Genomic DNA, 18,892 nt, shown 5'->3' on the forward strand with positions numbered 1-18,892 from the left:
TGCAGTGTGTTTCTGCATATGCAGCCCTAGACCTCTCTTTCTTTCTCTCTTCCACTGAGTATTTGAGTACAGGGTGATTTTTGCAGGTACGTTAACTGTATTTTTCACACGTTGAAACTCAACTGTCTCCAAATCTCCATAAATCTGTTCTTTCATGACACTGAAGTTTGTTGTTCCTTTCAATCTAATTCAGCTGCAAACATTATTAATGTAGTATTGCACAATGGTAAATATAATGGAGATATTGAAGATAAAAAAGAAGTGGGCAGATAATGACATTTACAGCATAAGGATTTTATGGTGAGAGATTTCCTCAACTTGGGTTACCCACAATTCCCAGTTCAAGTCTGTCCTGACAGCATGGACTTGAATGCAGGTCTCACATCTGATGATACGTGGCTCCTTAACAATGCATTAGAGGAAGTGTGTGTAACCCCAATTCAATTAGCATATTATCTCTTTTTTTTAACCAGAAATTTCATTCTAGTACTGAAGAAAATCCGATTTACTGTTCACAATGCATTTTTCTCACCTGAAGACATCTGACAAATTAATAAATTAAGCTTTGAAAAGAGCCAGCAGCAAGACTTTTAATCAAAGGCAAATGAATAACGTTAAATGCGTTTTGGCTCATACTCCAGGATTGCAAGTTGCTTGGATGAGCATCTTTTTCTAGTCTGCCAAGTTACGTCTCAGCAGGCACTTGGTCAGGGCACTGTCTGAAAGTAAGAGGAAATTGTTCAAATGGAAGATATAAGATTGTGACAATAAATGTTCAAACTGAAGCAAGATAAATATTGAACTATTTTAATTCTGAGTAAATGGCGTAAAACTTAAGTACAGCCATGCTGTGTCAGATGAAAGTTCAGCTAGCCTCATGTTCCGTTTCTGACAGCACATGATAGCAGATGCCTTAGGAAAGTTTGTAATAACAGGACAAACCAGAAACACTGTATTGGTATTAAACAACCCAAAAGAAATTTTCCTGTGGAAAATTTATCCAATTGCTTTTTGAACAAAATAAACGTTTAGTACAACATCCTGTGACGAGGCATAGCTTACCAACAAGGCACGTGCAGTGCAATCCCCTCTGGTTCTTTTGAGCAATCGATCTCCCTTTTTGTTGCATTTGACACCTGCCAGCCCTTCCATTGGAGAGACAGCGAACATTTCCTTTTCTGCCGCCTCCTGTCTGTTCAGGGTTCTCTAGACCTCCTCAAAAGTACAGAAATAGTTTCCCCAAATGTGCTATGCTGGTGCAATGGACAATATTTTTCAAAATTTAATCCCATAAATGTCAGGTTCCCCCACTACACGCCGTTGATTCACTGTTTCATGCACGGGAGATCAACAGGGACAATTTAACCCGAGCCTTTGACACAAACTAGTTTCCCAAACACCTTGTTTGAACAGAAGGGAAAAAACATTAACTCTTGCTTTTAATCTTTGGATGGATGCAAAATCTACCAAACTTTTGCACAAGGCTCTCTTTGTCTCTAGTTTCTGCTTTTCCCTTTTGCCAGGATAAACAGTTTCCCTGGAGTTTGGCACACAGCCTGCTATATGGTTGTGGCACTAATATTGCTACCCAGGAGGGCCCCACCATGAAACAGAAATAAAAGCACAAGAAAAAAATTAGCAGAGGGTCTTGGTATCAGACAACTTGGCAATATTTTCCTTAACTGTAACCTTAGCAGAGCTGAGCACCATAGAATGTTAGGCAGCTCTCTCTCCTCTCACATTCACCAACATTAAATACGTTAGGCTTTCTGGATTTACGCACTCCTGCTAGCCTGCAAATACGAAACAAAGCACCCACCTCTGCAGTTCTGTGATATGAACTCACTTTTCCCCGAATGATTCGCAATGCTTTAAAAAGTAATACACCCAGTTGTGCATCTTTCCCTGGAAGAAACACCTGCAACCTGGTTTCAAATCCTTCCAAACCATATTATTAAGGGTGACAGTTCTGCCACAACTCAGAGACCTGAGGCTGTGGTTGACACTGGTTATAAAAAAAAAAAAAAAAAAAAAAAAAAAAAGGACGGGGCGGAGAGTTAGTCACTCCACTTAAAAGAAATGTTACATCACTCCAGTCATCAGCACCAGAGCGTACACCTTTTGATCTGGCAGCTCTTTGATGGCGTAATGCAGACATGTGCCTAGGGGCTGTAACCAGTGGGCAGCTAAGTGATGACAAGATGATGGTCAGGAGAGAAAGGAGCACTTGGAAGGGTGGGAGGGGAAGAGGAAGGGCTGTGGGCAGGGGACTAGGGAAGTCAGCTGAGCCAACCAGAGGTGACTCTGCTGTCACCCCTCACCAGCACCTGGCCTGGGATCACTTCAGCTGAGCCAACCAGAGGTGACTCTGCTGTCACCCCTCACCAGCACCTGGCCTGGGATCACTTCAGCTGAGCCAACCAGAGGTGACTCTGCTGTCACCCCTCACCAGCACCTGGCCTGGGATCACTTCAGCTCTTTCCCCATAACCTGCAAATTTCTCCACTGCCAGAGGTCTGCCAGTCCAGGAGCTGGAGGTCTGTAACCCTGGACAAGTACTGGGAGAATGATCTCTGGGAGGGGAAACAGGGTTGTTCTCCATCCCAGAAGCACTCCCAAACTTCCCAAGGGAGTGGAGAAAGAGCAAAGTTAATTTTATCAGATTTCCTGAGTTTCTGTTTGCCTTCCACCATCAGCTCTCTTCAAATCTTTATGGGAATACATGGGTGTAAATTGGTACTGTAGGTTTCCAGACCTATGGCACTAGCCCAGAAAACAGGGTCTGGCTGCTTGACCCATGTGGACTAATCCATACAGGAGGCTACATCCATACATTGGCTCCACTGCTCAGGAATAGCGGAACCGTTGTGCAAGACTGACTGGAAACTCAGTCTCCCGAAGGGAGAGCTGGGGGGCTCCTGCCCTTCAGCCCAGATTTTAGTAGACTTCAAAATCAAATGTGCTTCTTTGTACTGCCTGGTAGGGGCCTGGTGGACAGGGTCCCTGAGTGGCTGAAATGGGCAGTAAATTACCAGTTCTTTCCACCTTGTGCCACTCCTGAGTCCCGCCTAGTCACAGGGAAGCTATCTATCAACAGTACTGAGTACAGCTGCAATCTCAATAGACATAATGTTCCAGCCCTTGAGCACCACCAGCTTTACACACATCTTATCATTAAGCTTCTTCAGTGACTGGCAAGATGACAAGAGGAGTGGGCAAAGGCAGAGAGAGACACCATCTCTAGCAGGGTTAGCGGAGAGGAGCCGGTGTGGGAGGGTAGGGTGGAGGACAAGTGCAGATAAAGCTGGAAAGGAGGCTGAGCAGACGTGTGTAGGCCCTGGAACAGTATTTGGTATGCCGTGTGGAGTAACAGGCTGGATTATTTATGACAGCTATTGCTTTTGTGAAACCCTAACTGTCCTGATTTCCCTTCCAGCCCAGCAAGCCTGCAGATACTGGGTTGTGCTGGAGCAGACCACTGCCAGAGCTATAAGGCATGCCAGGATGTGGTCCAGCTCAGCCCGATTTTCAGTAGTTCTCACTTCTTTTTAGTAACGTTCTCCTCCATTTTAAATTCAGGAAGTTCAGAGGTACCACAATGATTTAATTACAAATAGTTTATATTCCAACATAAAAGCACTTGTGGTCCTCATACAAATTCAACCCGAAGTTTACAGCAGCGTTTACAGACAGCTCTACTCAACTCCAACATTTGAATCCTTTCCAAAAGTGATTTGCATTCAAGAATACTACAGCACTTTGCTTTAACAAAGCTACAGCTGAACTTGGCTGTCATCTCCAGCTGTATGCTTAAACTGTCTCGGTCTTGAGTTGAATCAGTGCCAGTGAGCAGCTACATTAAGTAATAGATATTTCAGAATTCCTGCATCACGTCGTCATTTATGTCTTTTCTTACACTAAGTTACCTCCAGTGCACCCTCCATAGTTACGGTGTTGCTCTTTTCATGGTCTGGAGCCTCGAAGAACAAAAATCAGATCTTCCAAGCTCCCTCCTGAAAACTCCCTGGTCATTGCTTTCAGCTCAGCACTGATTCCTCTACTAATATTTGCGCAGAAAAGAGTAAAAGGAGACAGAAGCTTGATATGATAAAAGGATGTAAGCGGTAGGAAACCAAAAGGGAAGGTGAATCCTGAAATAGAGTTTATATGGTTAAAGAGTAGGTGGGAGTAGGAACTGAAACTGGGGAAGGACGGTTGGAAAGAGATTGAATGGAGAGTGGGAAACATGGTACGGGTTGTAATGAAAGAAAAGGGCCCAGAGAAAATGGGAGACATCTGAGTGTTCAGATAGCCCCTAGACACTGCCTTCCAAAGTCTCTACATTCCTCTGCTGCAAAGTTAGCAGTGATACCCACTGGCAAAGTGAATATCTCATCCCACATTTATGCCTCATCCAAGCAGGATTGATAATGGGTGTGATTCTACATCATAGAAACCTAATTTAAAAAAAAAACAAACACACAAAAAACAACTAACAAACAAACCACTTGGCAATACATTATAACAATGATCAGGCTGCCAAGTGTCCTGGTTTTGGCAGGGACAGAGTTAATTTCCTTCCTAGTAGCTGGTGCCGTGCTGTGCTTTGGATTTAGGGTGAGAACAAAGTTGATAACACACCCATGTTTTAGTTGTTGCTAGGTAGTGCTTACACTAGCCAAGGACTTTCCAGTTTCCCATGCTCTACCGACTGAGAAGGCTGGAGGTGCACAAGGAGCTGGGAGGGGGCACAGCCAAACTGGCCAAAGGGACACTCCATACCATGTGACGTCATGCTCAGTACATAAACTGGGGAAAGCTGGCCGGGGGGGCCGCTGCTCGGGGACTGGCTGGGCATCGGTCGGCGGGTGGTGAGCAATTGTACTGTGCATCACTTGCTTTGTGTATTATTATTATTATTATCATTTTATTTCAATTATTAAACTGTTTTTATCTCAACCCATGAGTTTTTCTCACTTGTGCTCTTCCAATTCTCTCCCCCATCCCACTGGGGGGGGCGGGGAGTGAGCGAGCGGCTGCGTGGTGCTCAGTTGCCAACTGAGGTTAAACCATGACACCAAGTCATACATTCACATGTAGAAACATCAAATTTAAGTTTCTTTCTTCAACTTTAGATTGACTCTCTTTATCTTCTACGTGGGAGATACATCAAATTCAGACATTAATGCACTCACATTCTAATGTGTTTCCTGGGTTTGGGGTGTTGGTTTTTTGTTTTTTTCATTTGCAACCTGTCAACAAATTAAAGTGTCTAAGTTCAGGACAGTAAAACCAAAATAGGGCTTTAAAAGTGCGTTTTCCAGAGTCAAATTACTTGAGGTCATCAAACCACTCACAGAAATGACACCTACTCGGCTCTTGCTGAGATCCTCTGTTGAATTTTACTGAGGTTTGCTCAGGAGTGAGCATCATGAAGATTCTGCTTGGCTAGGACAAGGAGACACAGCGTGTTGGCTTCAGGTGGGAACCATAGCATCTTGCTTCAAGTGCTCTCCAAGAGGAGAAAATGGTTAAGATCCTTGCGAGAATATCTGGGACTTTCACAAGGACCAGACCAAAAGTACTGGTAGTCTGGATCTTGGCTTGCATCCACTTTCTGAATAGCCCTGGGATAGACTAATATCAATATCCTGGCTAGTAGAAGAAGGTTTATACATTTGGGAGGAAATTCACTGAGGTAAAGGTGGCTGTCTCATGCTGGTCTGTGACGTGCTGCAACCTAGCGTGGAATGGCACAAACCCTGTACGGGTGGGGCTGCAGCGTACCCCCCAAAATGGGCTCTGTGTTGATCTTTGTCACCCCCTCAGGGAGCCGGAAGGTGAATGCCCGCAGCAGGTTGGCAAAGAAAATAAAGAGCTCGGTCCTCGCTAGATGCTCCCCCAAACACACACGGTGCCCTGCAGAAGGAAAAGGGGGAAGGACAGTGAGTATCTAGGAAATTTTCAGTTTAATAATCACTTTGTTCATTCTTGTTATAAGCAGAGGGGGTTTTTTTTGTTCAAGGCCAAGATCATGAAAGCCACAGAACTAAAACTTTGTGAATTCTTTCTCAGAAGATCCCATCCAATGTCATAGGTTAGGAGACACCAGATGAAAATCTCAATGAAAATCCCTGAGGTACCACCATCATTTCTTTCTTGACCTTGCTTGACCTGCCAGAAAATTATTTTCCTTTTACAGGAGATGTTGAGCTTCAGGGTCATACACAAAGAATCTGCCAGCTGTTTGCACGTGCTTTCTTAGTGAGTTAAAGTCAGTGGATCAAAATTACTTAGCAACGGCATTTGCAATTGAACAAAGGCTTGGTCACTTTACAGGCAAAGCAAGAGGCCTCCTGTTAACTTCCAAGGGTTCCTCATTGGAGCCAATGGCATGAGCAGAACAGGTGAATAGCACGTTCTCATTTCCAGATTGGCAGACAAATAAAAGGAAAGAAAAAGCCATTTTCATTAAGAAACCACTCCGGGATGGACATCTAAGTGACTAGTCTGCTATATCAACAGAGAAACTAAAACAAAAACAACAGAGTAGGAACTTTACTGCTAAGTGTGATCTCTAACTGTGCATAGTTATCTTATTTCCTTCTTTTGCAATTGGATTTTTCAGTTCTGTAACCAAGAACTTAATTCTTTGTAAACCAGGATGCATTCTGCTTTTCTTTCAGCTTATTCCTTTAAAAGGGATTGCAAGTAACTCAGGTACACACAAGACACATTGCTTCTCAGGAATAAAAAGTACATATAAAGAATACTACAGACAAAACCTGCGGATGACTGCAGCATGCAACAAACCTAGGAGGTTCAGGAGTTTGAGTGGGATTCCCACTACAGTATCCTAAGAACAGTTTGGGGTCTGACAGCTCAGAAGCATCTCCCTTGGCAGAAACAAGCCAGTACTGTTCTTTAAAAGCAGGAAACAGCAGAGATAGAAGATGTCATCTGAAGAAATACCATAGTCTCACACTTCTGTATTCTTCATCTAATCTGTTGGGTTGGATCAAACTGCCAGTGCGTTTACCTGCTGAGAATGGTAAGAAGGCTTCTCGAGGTATGAAGTTTCCTTCTTTATCCAGAAAATGGCCAGGGTTGAACTGTCGAGGTGTCTCCCATTGCTCAGGGTCATACAGAACAGATGCTATATTTGGCATAATGATGGTGCCCTGCAAGGAAGAAAGTGTTGATTCAGTTCTATCTGCTAGCCTCTCACCCATCAGTTTCTGCCTGGCGGATAAAACTGCTGCTTGTTGCCGTTTCTTTGTAACAAGCAGATATGATTTGCTTAGAAGACCATTTTCCTAGAAAATTGGAGTTTGTGATCATTTTCTTAGTTGGAAATTATCAGTTCTTAGCCCTGCAGCTATGTCAGTGGGTGTTAACAGCATTAGTGATGTTGGTACAACTGCATTGTGACCACTTTTACTACTAATCTTAATAACACTTCTAGTAGGACTCTTTCGTTGATATTCAGGTCCCGGCGTTGGAAACCTCCTTTCAGGCTTAAGAGAGAGAGAAATGCATCCAGAAACAACTGCAACACTTCATTGACAACAACCTCTGAGCCCTTTTAGCAGTAGTACTTCAGGTTTTTCTTTACTGGTTGTTCCCAGCAGACCAGTTCATGTGGCTTAGCTACCTGGCTGTCAGAAGCGGACAGAACAGAGTGAAACCTTCACCACAAAATGAATTAAGTGGGGCCAGTCCCAGATGCCAGTGATGGTGCTGGCCTCTCCCATCTCTCTTGCAATAAAAGCAACCAATTCCTGTTTCTTGCTAGCATTTTACAGTGGGAATTAGCACTCAGCATAGCTTATGTCATTCTACAAAATGCCTTACTGGCTGTGAACACTTGTCTTAGGCAGTATTTGGGAGCAAGTCCCTCACAGTCAGCTGTAGCTGACTCTCTCTCATCTGTTACAGATTCAGGCAGGTCCCTCAGCTCACGGAGTCAGTGGAGTTGTGAGCCATCCTCTTACAAGTCTTCCTCCATCCCAGGAGTGCTGGCAGTGCCAAGTTGGGCAGGGATGTCTTAACCAGTGCTTTGGCAAACCAGTTTCTCCTCTCAGTCCTTCCCCAGACAAGCAGAGCTGGTCTCTGCAGTTGTGCTGTTGATCAGCAGGGCAGGAGCTCGAGGCTTCCGTGGCAGGGGTCTTAACAGCTGTCTGAGCATCAACATGCTAAGTGAGAGACTTATTTCATTCCTGGAGCCACAAATGGTAACTCTTTCCCAGGCACCACATTCCTGGGTTATATGGAGAATAGTTTATAGATGGAACATGGGCTACAAAACTGGAATACAAGTTAAATGTCTCTCTGCTGAAGAAAGAACAGAGGCTGAAAATGCGTCTGTACCTTTTTGACGGGGAATCCTAGCAATGTAGTGTCCCTCACACACGCCCTGGGCATGCCAACACAGACAATGTTGCTGAAGCGCTGAATTTCATGAACCACAGCGTATGTATAGGGCAGTTTTCGCCGATCCTCATAGCAGATTAACTGGGAAGGACCCAAAACAGCATCCAGCTCCTTCTGCACTTTCTCTGTGGAGAAATATTCACCATTTCAGATGGGAAGAATGCATCAAATATTTTAACTGGTCTCTTTTCTTAGAGCAACAGGAAAATGTATTATTTCAACATAGTACCTAAAGTCTATAACATGCAATTTAATATTATTTAAAGCCTGAGTTTAATATATGAAAATAAAAATAAACAGGAAAAAACCCAGTGTGGTCCAGAATCATAAGCAAGGACTATACTGTACTTATTCCAGCTCTGACATTTATCTTACAGAATGCTTGGTGGGTATAGGGCGAGTCACTCAGCTCCAGATTTTGAAGGTATTTAGGGATTGCTTCATTTATTTTATCTCAAAATCTAAATCTCATTTGCAAAATTGACATAAATGCCTCAGATATTAACTCCCAGTGCCAGGGATGAGTTGAGCAGAGTTGGTCCAAATATGGCAACATACCGTATGAACAAACAACACCTGAATCAGCCTAAAACCTTGGATGCAAATATGCACTCAATGACACAGCCTTTTCAGCCTCCTACCGAGGCTGTGGGAATACAGGTATCTCCCTTGCTTTCAGTGCTCCAGCACAGCAGATGGAAGAGCCACCAGCCCCAGGAGTACCCGAGTCCTCCTTAAACCCTGGCCATATCCTTACTCTTCCTGACGTAGATGTGGATGAGGAAACTCAGCCTTGATCTACACTGGCATTCATGGAATTGGTGTTAATTAGATAAGCAACCTCTTTTGCAATATTAACTCAGACAGGAACAGTTTGTGTGTACTGCCAGCAGTTCTTGCCTGAAAACACCACCTCTACGTATCAGGCATCCAGAATCCTCCCCTTAAACTTCTTTTTTTGTTTCTACAGTCTTTCCATCCCTTGCAGTTGTTCCACATTCATGCTTTGTTTTCTCCTAAGGTTTGTGTGCTGCTTTGTGAACAAACTGCAACATTACTGTTTTTTTAAAGACTAGATGCTAACACCATCGACTGGTTACACACAGAATATGCTCTACTGAAACCTTGAGGCCACCCCTGAACAACCCATATTCCATGGATGCCCATTGCCTAGACTTGTGCATGAAGCACTCAGCAAAGACAGGGAGGAGTCACTGCATTCTTCAAGGAAGTATATGGATTTGCACTGTGCAAATTATCTTGCATCTCTCTACCTGTTTCCTGACAAGAAAGATACAGGAAGAGGCAGCCGTCTCTACCAGGACCATAGGCCTTCCTTAGGGCAACCTGCAGCTCTTTATAACCTGCCAAGATCTCTCCAGCTGCTTTGTCCAGTGAGGGATTCAGTGGGTTGCTAGGAGTATTGGTCTGTTCAGCAAGCAGTGTTGTGCCAGAAGGGGAAGAGAGCGTACGCTGACTGTGTGGCAAGCACAGCAAAGCTGTGTTAGCACTCCTCATACCCGAACGATGTCTGGTGCAGACAGGACTCATATTAGAGCTCTGATCTCTGTTCCTGCTGCCATCAGGCAGCCTGCAAACACTCCACGCAGAGCACCTCACTGATTTGTCACTGCAAAGAGCTAACTTTTGTCTCACTGCAAGTGCCTTCAGCCACCTGGTTTGGTCAGGTCGTAGGATGTGCCTCTGATTTTTTCCTCTGCTGCCATTCTTTGTGTTTTCAGAGAGTGAGAGCCAGGCTCAACTAGCGGCTTTTGTGCCTGCAACTCATTATATTCAGCCATCATTAACATTTGTAGTACCCACAACATTTCACAGCAAGAATCCCTCTCACCTTGGATGTCTGGATACACTACCATATAGAGCAGTCCCCAGTACAATGTTGTGCTTGAGGTCTCTGATCCACCGAGGAAAAGATCATTTATAACATATACCAAATTGTCTTCATCATACTTGGGCTTGACCCCATCTTTAGACTGTAGATGATGATAAAAAGTTGAAGTTAAAGCATAAAAGTTAGGTCATCCTGTATGCCTCCTGTGTGAGAGTTGTTATTTCCACAGCTGGCATGTGCGCAAACAATATTCATAATTACAGTTTTTGATGAGTACTAAGAGATTAATAGTTTCCCAAATGGACATGGTAAGCCTGCATTTCTCTTTTTCATGAGGTGGAATACTCTTTCATTTAAAAACAGGCAATTTTATGCCTGTTGACTTAATCACGAAAACTTTAAAGCACACTACAAGGTTTGCAGTTAGCCTAGAGTGTACTTCTAAACAAGTGCCCCACAATGTGTCACTCATTAGGCCCTGGTCTCTCCAGTATGCTATCAAATGGTGCTAACAAATACCAAAGGAAAACCTATCTGAATAAGAGGTTCTCAACAGAACATCCTGAGAGTAATTTCTTCTCTCAGTTTAGGATAGATGCGAACTGGTGGGAGAGAGGTACCCAAGTATTTTCTTCTTATAATAAGGGAGTAAAATATAAAAACAATTAGAGAAAATACATCAGGCAAAAACATTTTAAAATAAACAGATTGCAATAACTTGCACCCCTGACACCAGAGAAAGCTGCATCTTTGCCTCTAAAATGCTTATTTTAGTAAATCGTGTCGTACTCACTCAGATATAATGTACAAGAGGATGTATCAGCTGCTTTTAGAGCCCATGAGCCAACACTGTGAGAACATGGCAGCCTGACTAGCTGAAAGCTTATGACTAGAGGTAGAAGCTACATAAACTTCATCTACCCTAGGAAAGAGATGCTTCTTTTAGCTCCTGAAAGTGTCCCAAAATGACTAAGTTTGAAGCAGAAACTCTGGTGCTCTTAGCAGAGCCTCTCTGGCTCATGAGTCGCTTCCTGCTATGGAAAATAATAGCCCGGGCAGTGAAGAAGATTAACAGCTTGTTATGGCATTGTTTACTAGGCCCTCCAATTTGAATATAGGTGCCAAGCCAACTGTGCCCCAAACTGTGGGGAAATTAGAGGTAACACAGGGAGAACAGGCTTGGGACCTCCAAATGCATGCCATTTATGACCTACTGATGACAGCATCCATCTGCCAAGAAAGCTGACAGGTGTGATGCATAAAATACCTGTTCCAAGGTTGGTCAAATGATCAAGTAGGCTGGGATTGCTGAGGCGCAACTGCTGAAAGGGACTGGGCTGGAGGTGGAAGGACTGCTCTCTTTTTGATGCTGCAGGAATGATACCAAGGGATTTCAGGATAGCCTGGGAATCCTTTAAAGAGTAGAGAATCTCCTCAGACCAGGACCTAAAGAGGGTTTCCAGTACAAGGAAGATCCTCTATGAATGGTTCCCTGCCAAGGGAGGAACCACACAGTTGTGTGGCACAAGGACAGCCAGTGTTAGGACACACACTGAAACACAAAGAAGCACGTCGGCTATTTCAGGGTGATTATCTATGCATGTGTATTTAATCCAGTTGTAAACATGAGGTACGCTGCTGTAGAAGGTGAGGTGGTCTACCAAAGTCATGTAACCTACAAGCATAAACTGTCTCATATTTACTACAGGATTGAAGTATACACATGGATATTTATGGAAAGCAGATGATAGCTCATGAGTTCACACCTTGACATACTTCATGGTAATTCATTCATGTAACCAAAACATAAAACTGGATGTTTTGGTTACCTGGGACACATGAGGTAGTAAGTCCTAAGCTACTGTATTCACATTAAGAAGCCTATGAAATATAAGAAACTATGATAGAAGGGGTCAGACTGGATGATTTAATGGTCTATTTGGCCTTATACTCCATAAATGTGTCATCAGGCAGAACGAACACTTACTTTCTCCATCTCAGCCAGGTAAAAGTCAATGAAATCCTGCGGTTTGTCTGGTATCCCTCTCTCCACATGTCTTCTGATCTCCTTTCTTGCAAAAGAACTCAGGACATCATAGCAAGACAACGCCTTCTTATGAGGACCAGGGAGACGGCACATCAGCCAGGGGAAGATTTCATACAGCTGCGGGAGTGACACACAAGAGGTAGTGTGAATTATCTGTCAGTAACAAAGCTGCTTTCAGAAACACCAAAAGGCTGAATTGTCCTGTCTGGAAATGCTGATAGTGTAATAAACAAATTAGCATTGCTTTGAGAAGATTTTTGCCATCATGTGGGAAAACTTTACTAGTAATTTTGACACACTCCTGGCGGTCAAGGCAGTACTGACAACACTCTGCTCATGCCAGTAAGTTTACTTAACTAATGCAGATCACTAGAAGACCATACCCCTGCACAGTTGGAGACCCTAGCTCCCACACACTCAAAATGTAAGGACATCCTTTCTGGATACTGTGTGGCTACTAAGATTAACAAGTCTGCAGCCTCAAGTAACTGGTGGAATTTGTGGAGCTCATGGAAGGAAAGTATAGACTGGGTATCACTCTAAGAGCTAATTTAATTTTCCCTGTCAGAGTGCTCGTGACTGCTACAGGAACAATAATTGTTCTGATGGTTAGAAATATTACACCTTCAGTCTGCTGAGTGTATTTATACACACATTTGTCAGCTCAAAGTACTGTCCTCTAGCTTGGATAGTTCTCTCTTTGCAGCATCTGCCATTCCACCCTGCCAAGCAAACAGCATTTCTATCTCCTCTCTTTGTTCTTTCAGACCTAAGAAGCAAAGTCTCTCTAATTTTTAGTGATAGTTTGTAGGTCATCCCATTAACACTTCTCTACATTTGTTTCACTCAGAGTCACGACATAAGGTGTCCAAGACCCTAGAGTAGGTCCCACAGTTTATTACACACCAGAACCTACTTTAACACTTCTTTGGATGTAAATGGAAAATAGTGCTGGAAGCACTCTAGGATCCTGCCTGCCTTTTTCATCCTGTTATCTGCTAGTTTACAGCAGTCCTTTTCCTCTTAACCTTTGCACTGAAATGTTCTAAGCTCATAACAGATATTAATCTCATTAATTCCTAATATGTTTTGTAATTTACTTTTGTACTATTACTATTTGTTCCATTCTTATAACTCCAATCCATGGTGCTTACGGGCTCTTGCAGCAGGATATCCTGAACCTCGTCTGTCTTGTTAAGGTCTCCTGGTTTTGATCATCCACAAATTTAATCTATTTTTCTATTTTTACTATGGGTAAGTTGTATAGTGCTACCCTCATATGATAGATTTGTTGAAAAGGTTTACTACCACATCAGCATTTTAGTTTGCCTTTTCCTATAAAACTCAAATGTCAATGGAATTTGCTATGCCATCCACAGTCCCCATTACACCCAGCTTGTCCCTCTTTAAGGGTCTAAACCACAAAGTCTAATTCATGGGGAAAACTTCAAGTGCACTTCAAGACACTTCAAGTGCAAAGTTGGCCTTTACGGTATGTTGTGGGAGGTACCTACCAAAGAATCTCTGACAGAACTTGAATTGTGAGACTGTCAGAGAATGTAGGTATTGTTTTTGTAATGTGTGAATTGCAAGCTATAATCAAGTAATGGAAAGATTAATAATGAATATTTTATTATTTGTGAGGGAGGGAAAAAAAAGAAAATTGTCAGCATACAATTTGCAGAGTAGTAAAAAGCAGAACAGTGAATTCAATGATACCCATTTTTGGAGGGGAGAAGTAAATAGAGGTGGGAGGAGCAGCACTGCAGAGTTCAAATTTATTACAAACTCCAGTCTCAAATTAAGTTTAAAGGTTTCTGTTAACAGTCTCAGAAATGCTGAAAGGCTTAAAGCCAGGAGTCAACAGAGAGATGTCCCCTAAACTCGCAAAGAAACAAGAGTTTTCTTAAAAATGGCCTCAAAACCAAGGAGGCAGTAATAAGGTCCCTAAGGACACCTCTTAACTCCCAGTTTGCATTTGCCAGTTGCTCTGTATTTAGTGAAGACACATTTTTGTATCCACACTTTCATTTTCTACCTATTTCAGAAAAAAAAATAGCATATTATTTACTCACCCGATGAATAAAACCTCCTACAAATCTGAATAAATTCTCTGTGGCACTGGTCAGTTCATGGAAGGTTTTGTCCTCATCGGAGAAGTGATATCCAAAAACCAGAGCACAAATTACATTTGAAACAGAATGGAAAAGAGTGAAAGAAGGATCCACAGGTCTTCCTGCAAACACAGTAAATGGTATTCACTCTCAATTTTTCTTCAGGTGTTCCTCATGCAGATAAGACAAGATGTTATTAGAGACTACATAAAAAGTTCTCTTTATCCAGCTGGGTCATGAATGGGGACAGAGATGTAGCTTTAATGTGTGTATTCATTAAAATAAAACATAGTCTCAGAGCAAAGGACACTGTTAAACTGTTTCCTCATAGCTCTAAAACAATCTCATAGCCCTTCCTGTGAAATAACGTTGTACAACTAAGATCCACTAGAGGATGTCATATCAAATCTGCTGTCCTCAGTTGTCTGGAAGACGACAAATCAGAATGTGAGAAGGAAGAAACGTCAGTGGAGATGAACTAAGAGAAGACAGCGACAGACACGTTACATTACATTACAAAAATGTAAAAAACTACTTAGGAGGAAAGGCTGAAGGAACTTGGGAAGGTTTAAGAAGCAGCATAGATAAATAGGAACTGCAAAGTATTATATATAATATAATTTATAAAGTATTGTACATGATAAAATTATTAGTCTCAGCTGTGAACAGTAGATCATCATATCTCTGATGATTTTTTTAAAGTTATGAGACAGACATCCATCAACAATGATTTCGATAGAAATGATCCTGGCTTGGACTCTAGGATGAACCTGATAATCCACTGAAGTCCCCTCCCACCTCCTACTTTCTTTGATTCTCTTGCCAATAGTTACTTAGCCGGACAGACCCTAACATACCAGTTTACCTCATGGCACCTAATGCCATTGAAATTTAGAGATTTAGAGAAATGACTAAGCTCTGCAATACTCTTTAGTTACCTATTGTAGGCTGTCTGAGAATGGCTTGGCTGTGCAGGTCAGTGACATCATATCATTGGACAATCATATCATAGACAAATGATAAGCCCATGGAGGTGGAATTTCAGAAGTTCCCAATTTCATTAGGTTTATGAACAGCTTTTTAAGAAAGAAATTCCCAGTTGTGATACTATGCTCTATCTGCTTTTCAGGCTTTGGTAAGTTTGGATACACCACTCTGGACCTACCCCCATCCTAGAAAGGGGTGGGTAAGTTTGCATACTGAAGATATGGATCCAGGACTGAAAAGCGTCTGATTTCTTAGCAGATAAATACCTTTCAGGTTCACAAAGAACTCCACGAGGTGAGAGGCCTCCTCTTGCACTCGATACTCCAGGCCATTTTTCCCCATTCCCAGACTGCGTAGAGTCATTATACTAAAGCGTCTCTGCTGCTTCCAGGAGCGACCATTTGCCAGTATAATACCTGAGGGTATTCCCTGGCATATTAATATTTGCCATAGACATGAACAATTAATTTAAAAATATATCGTAAAAATACATGGAATAAATCAGGGAATACACTGTGTTACACGTATCTTTAGGTGAAATTATCAGTAACCAGAAATCATAGCCAAACATACCCAGACTATAACTAGACCACATGTTCTTAATATTGATTGTAGTTAATCTTTGAAAAGAGCAATCTAAGGATTTGCTGACTGCTCCATTTCTTGGTGTCTTAAAAAAAACACCTTAAGATGCCTTTTTAGAAGATCTGCTTTAGCCATACTCAAGTGTTCACGCTCAAGACAGGAATAACTGGATGAATTTCTACAGAGTGGTGTACAGGGCCAGGGTATGTTTATGGAGATATAGATCAATTAATGTGATCCTTGTAGGTTGAGGTGATGAAGGTGAAGGATAAGCGACATTCGAGCTCTGTTTCTTCTCTGGAAGGGAGACCACCCACTGATTGTTAAATTGCACTAGCGGTTACCTGAAGAGCCCTGAACTGCTGTGATGGTGATGCTTTACCTGGCTTTAAACAATCTGTGTTTGCTTTGGTATAGCAAGTGCAGGGGAGGAGAAAGAAAAGACTGCAAACTGCTAAAATACACTAAGGAGAAGTGGGTTTCCGTGTGTCGGAGGCACTCTCACGATCAAAGGGTATTCACCAAATATTTAAGAGTGACTGCAAACACAGCAATGAGACTTCTGAAGGAGGGTGTTATAAGTCTCTTACTCATGACGGAGGGTATTTGGCAACCATAATATATATGGTTACCAAACAAACAAGCTTTGCATTCATGTAACATACAGCAAAATCATGTGCAGCAAATTGGATTATTCTGTGAGGAGGGTAAAACTGCTGAGTTCAGAGCTGGGATCACATACATCTTGAACACAGCAAAAAGGTCACACAGAAACAACCCAATTTGGAGTGTTTCCCAGGCTTGGGAAAGCTCAGGACAAAAGGCATCACGGCAAGTATTAAGTTATTCCCAAGAGCTAATGGAGGACTTGGGCAGTATCCGATGGAAGAGCATTCTGAATGGGAGGGTAGAGGGTCTAACAAGGCGGAGTAGTTTGCCAAGTCAACATTCCTGTGCACTATTTATGGCAGGGAAATCTCACCTTTTCCTTTGGCCATTGCTCTGAAGAAAGGAGATATCATCCTCCCAGAAACATCTGCAGGGTGCGTAGTCATGCCATCCTTCACTGCTTGATATCCATTCAGTATGACCACCGGCGCCCGCCCGAACCACAAAGTATATATGTTACCATGAGTTTTTGCCAGCTGTAAGTGGAAAAGGTGCCAGAAAAGAACAGATGAAATGCCACACATCTCAAACTGACACGGCACCTGCTATTCACCAGCCCAATGGCCAGTTGTATGCTGAGAACATCATCCCTATGAATATAATTATAGCTAGAAGCAGAAAGAGACTTGTTTTTCTGAGTACGAGGCTTTCAGCAACCAATTTTATTTACCCAGGGGGAAGTTATTTTCTTGTCAAAGCACAGGCTGCAGCAACACTGAAGCAAAAGAAAGAAAACTTTATTTTTTATGTTGCGTCACATCCAACCCCAACATTTGTACCTCGTTAATTGAACAGCCACACTCTGCACCTCCCCGGGGCTCTATGCCTCCAGCTAGTCCTTCCTTTGCAAAAGGAAACCAGCTGATTAAACCGGCTCCATCTGTGTGCTCCAGGAGAGGAGGTGGGGCCAGAAACTAGTCAACAGCCATGAAGTGCCAGTGGGCTGCAGCTGAGTCCAGGGTTTCCTCACAGTACTGAGGAGAGCACTGGCCATTGGAGACAGCAGAGGTATCCAAGCAGGGACAGGTGTATGACAGAGGAAATTCAATCATTTGTGGAAAAAGCTTTGTCCAAGAGTGGGACTCTGCTCCAACACACCCACGATGATACAAAAGAGGTGGTAGATGGTGTCTAAGGTGGCACCAGAATTACATCCAATTGATCACACTAGTCACTCGCTTCTCCTTATAATTCTTTGGATACTGGCTTTCCTCTCCCTGTTACAGCATCACTGCCTGTCTGAGTCTGCACTGCACTCAATGATCTGTGCGTACTGTCTCAAGCATAGATGTGAATTAGGGGTCGTCTGCAAACCATTAGAAGAGTCACTGCCAGGGTACAGGGAGGGACTGAGCTGGCCTGGGGAGGAGCAGCTGTCTCTAAAAACAAGTGGCAAACAAAGGAGGTGTTGGAAGATGGGGAGTGTATGCCCTTTCTGTATTACAAGCATACATACACATGCACCATATTACCCACTTCGTGATCAAATTAGACAATGCCAGTGCGTCAGAATTTTAAAAAGTAACACATATGGATTTATCAGCGATGGAGAAGCATCTTTTCGATCACTGGTATTCTCCAACTTCAATAACAAGTCAGAAACCCTGTCCCCAAGTTTATTTGATTCTTAAGGACATTAAGTTTCTGGTGAAGATGATATATTCCACATAAGAAGGTGACCTGAATGTAGGAATCAAGTTGATCTTTATATGTCCATACCTTGTCTGTAACTTTCTAAGACTTAAAAACTTCACTTTGCTATTAACATATCAGTTTTATTTAAGCTGTGACTAAAATTAACCAATTAAGAGCATCTTAAAAGAAATACCTCCATCAGAAGATCCCGATGAAACTGAAAGTTCAGGTGCACCAAGTTTCCAAGCAATGGGAGAGGAGTTGGTCCAGGAGGGAATTGCTTGCATGCCTTTCGCAGGTTGAAAAACTCAACAATTAACAAAAAAATGATCAGGACTACCAAAGCTTGACTTATTGTCAGCATTTCAGAGCTGATTTATCAGCTCGTCTCTATCAAAAAGAAGGTACTGGAGCTTGGAGAAGGTGATCTTCCTTCTTGTTCCACCAGTTCTCTCTGCAGACTGAGTTTTGTAAAGTCCCGGTTCCTCTCCCTCCCTCTGTCCCTCCCTCTTTGTCACTGCCTGCCCTTTTTCTGCACCCCATACACTTCCCATACTGAGATACACCAAG

At 42.7% G+C, this 18,892-nt stretch overlaps 1 protein-coding gene across 1 annotated transcript; it reads right to left on the bottom strand.

Annotated features, from left to right (window-relative positions):
- Positions 1-5,740: 5,740 nt before the first annotated feature.
- Positions 5,741-18,686, bottom strand: LOC103901490 (cytochrome P450 2J6). The gene is made up of 9 exons (XM_009282393.1): positions 18,516-18,686; positions 17,001-17,163; positions 15,700-15,849; positions 14,408-14,568; positions 12,273-12,449; positions 10,286-10,427; positions 8,371-8,558; positions 7,040-7,181; positions 5,741-5,919 (listed from the first exon to the last, which is right to left on the bottom strand). Exons 1-9 carry the CDS (start codon positions 18,684-18,686, stop codon positions 5,741-5,743), a joined length of 1,473 nt encoding a protein of 490 aa, XP_009280668.1.
- Between the last annotated feature and the right edge of the window lie 206 nt (positions 18,687-18,892).

The sequence above is a fragment of the Aptenodytes forsteri genome, unplaced genomic scaffold, assembly GCF_000699145.1.
Source record: "Aptenodytes forsteri isolate BGI_AS27 unplaced genomic scaffold, ASM69914v1 Scaffold404, whole genome shotgun sequence".
Classification (NCBI taxonomy): Eukaryota; Metazoa; Chordata; class Aves; order Sphenisciformes; family Spheniscidae; genus Aptenodytes; species Aptenodytes forsteri.

Coding starts and splice junctions, on each gene's coding strand:
- LOC103901490 (XM_009282393.1), bottom strand. CDS start 18,686: ATGCTGACAATAAGTCAAGCTTTGGTAGTCCTGATCATTTTTTTGTTA. Junction 17,164..18,515: donor ATCGGGATCTTCTGATGGAG/GTATTTCTTTTA, acceptor TTCCACTTACAG/CTGGCAAAAACTCATGGTAA. Junction 14,569..15,699: donor GTTCTTTGTGAACCTGAAAG/GTATTTATCTGC, acceptor CTGTGTTTGCAG/GAAGACCTGTGGATCCTTCT.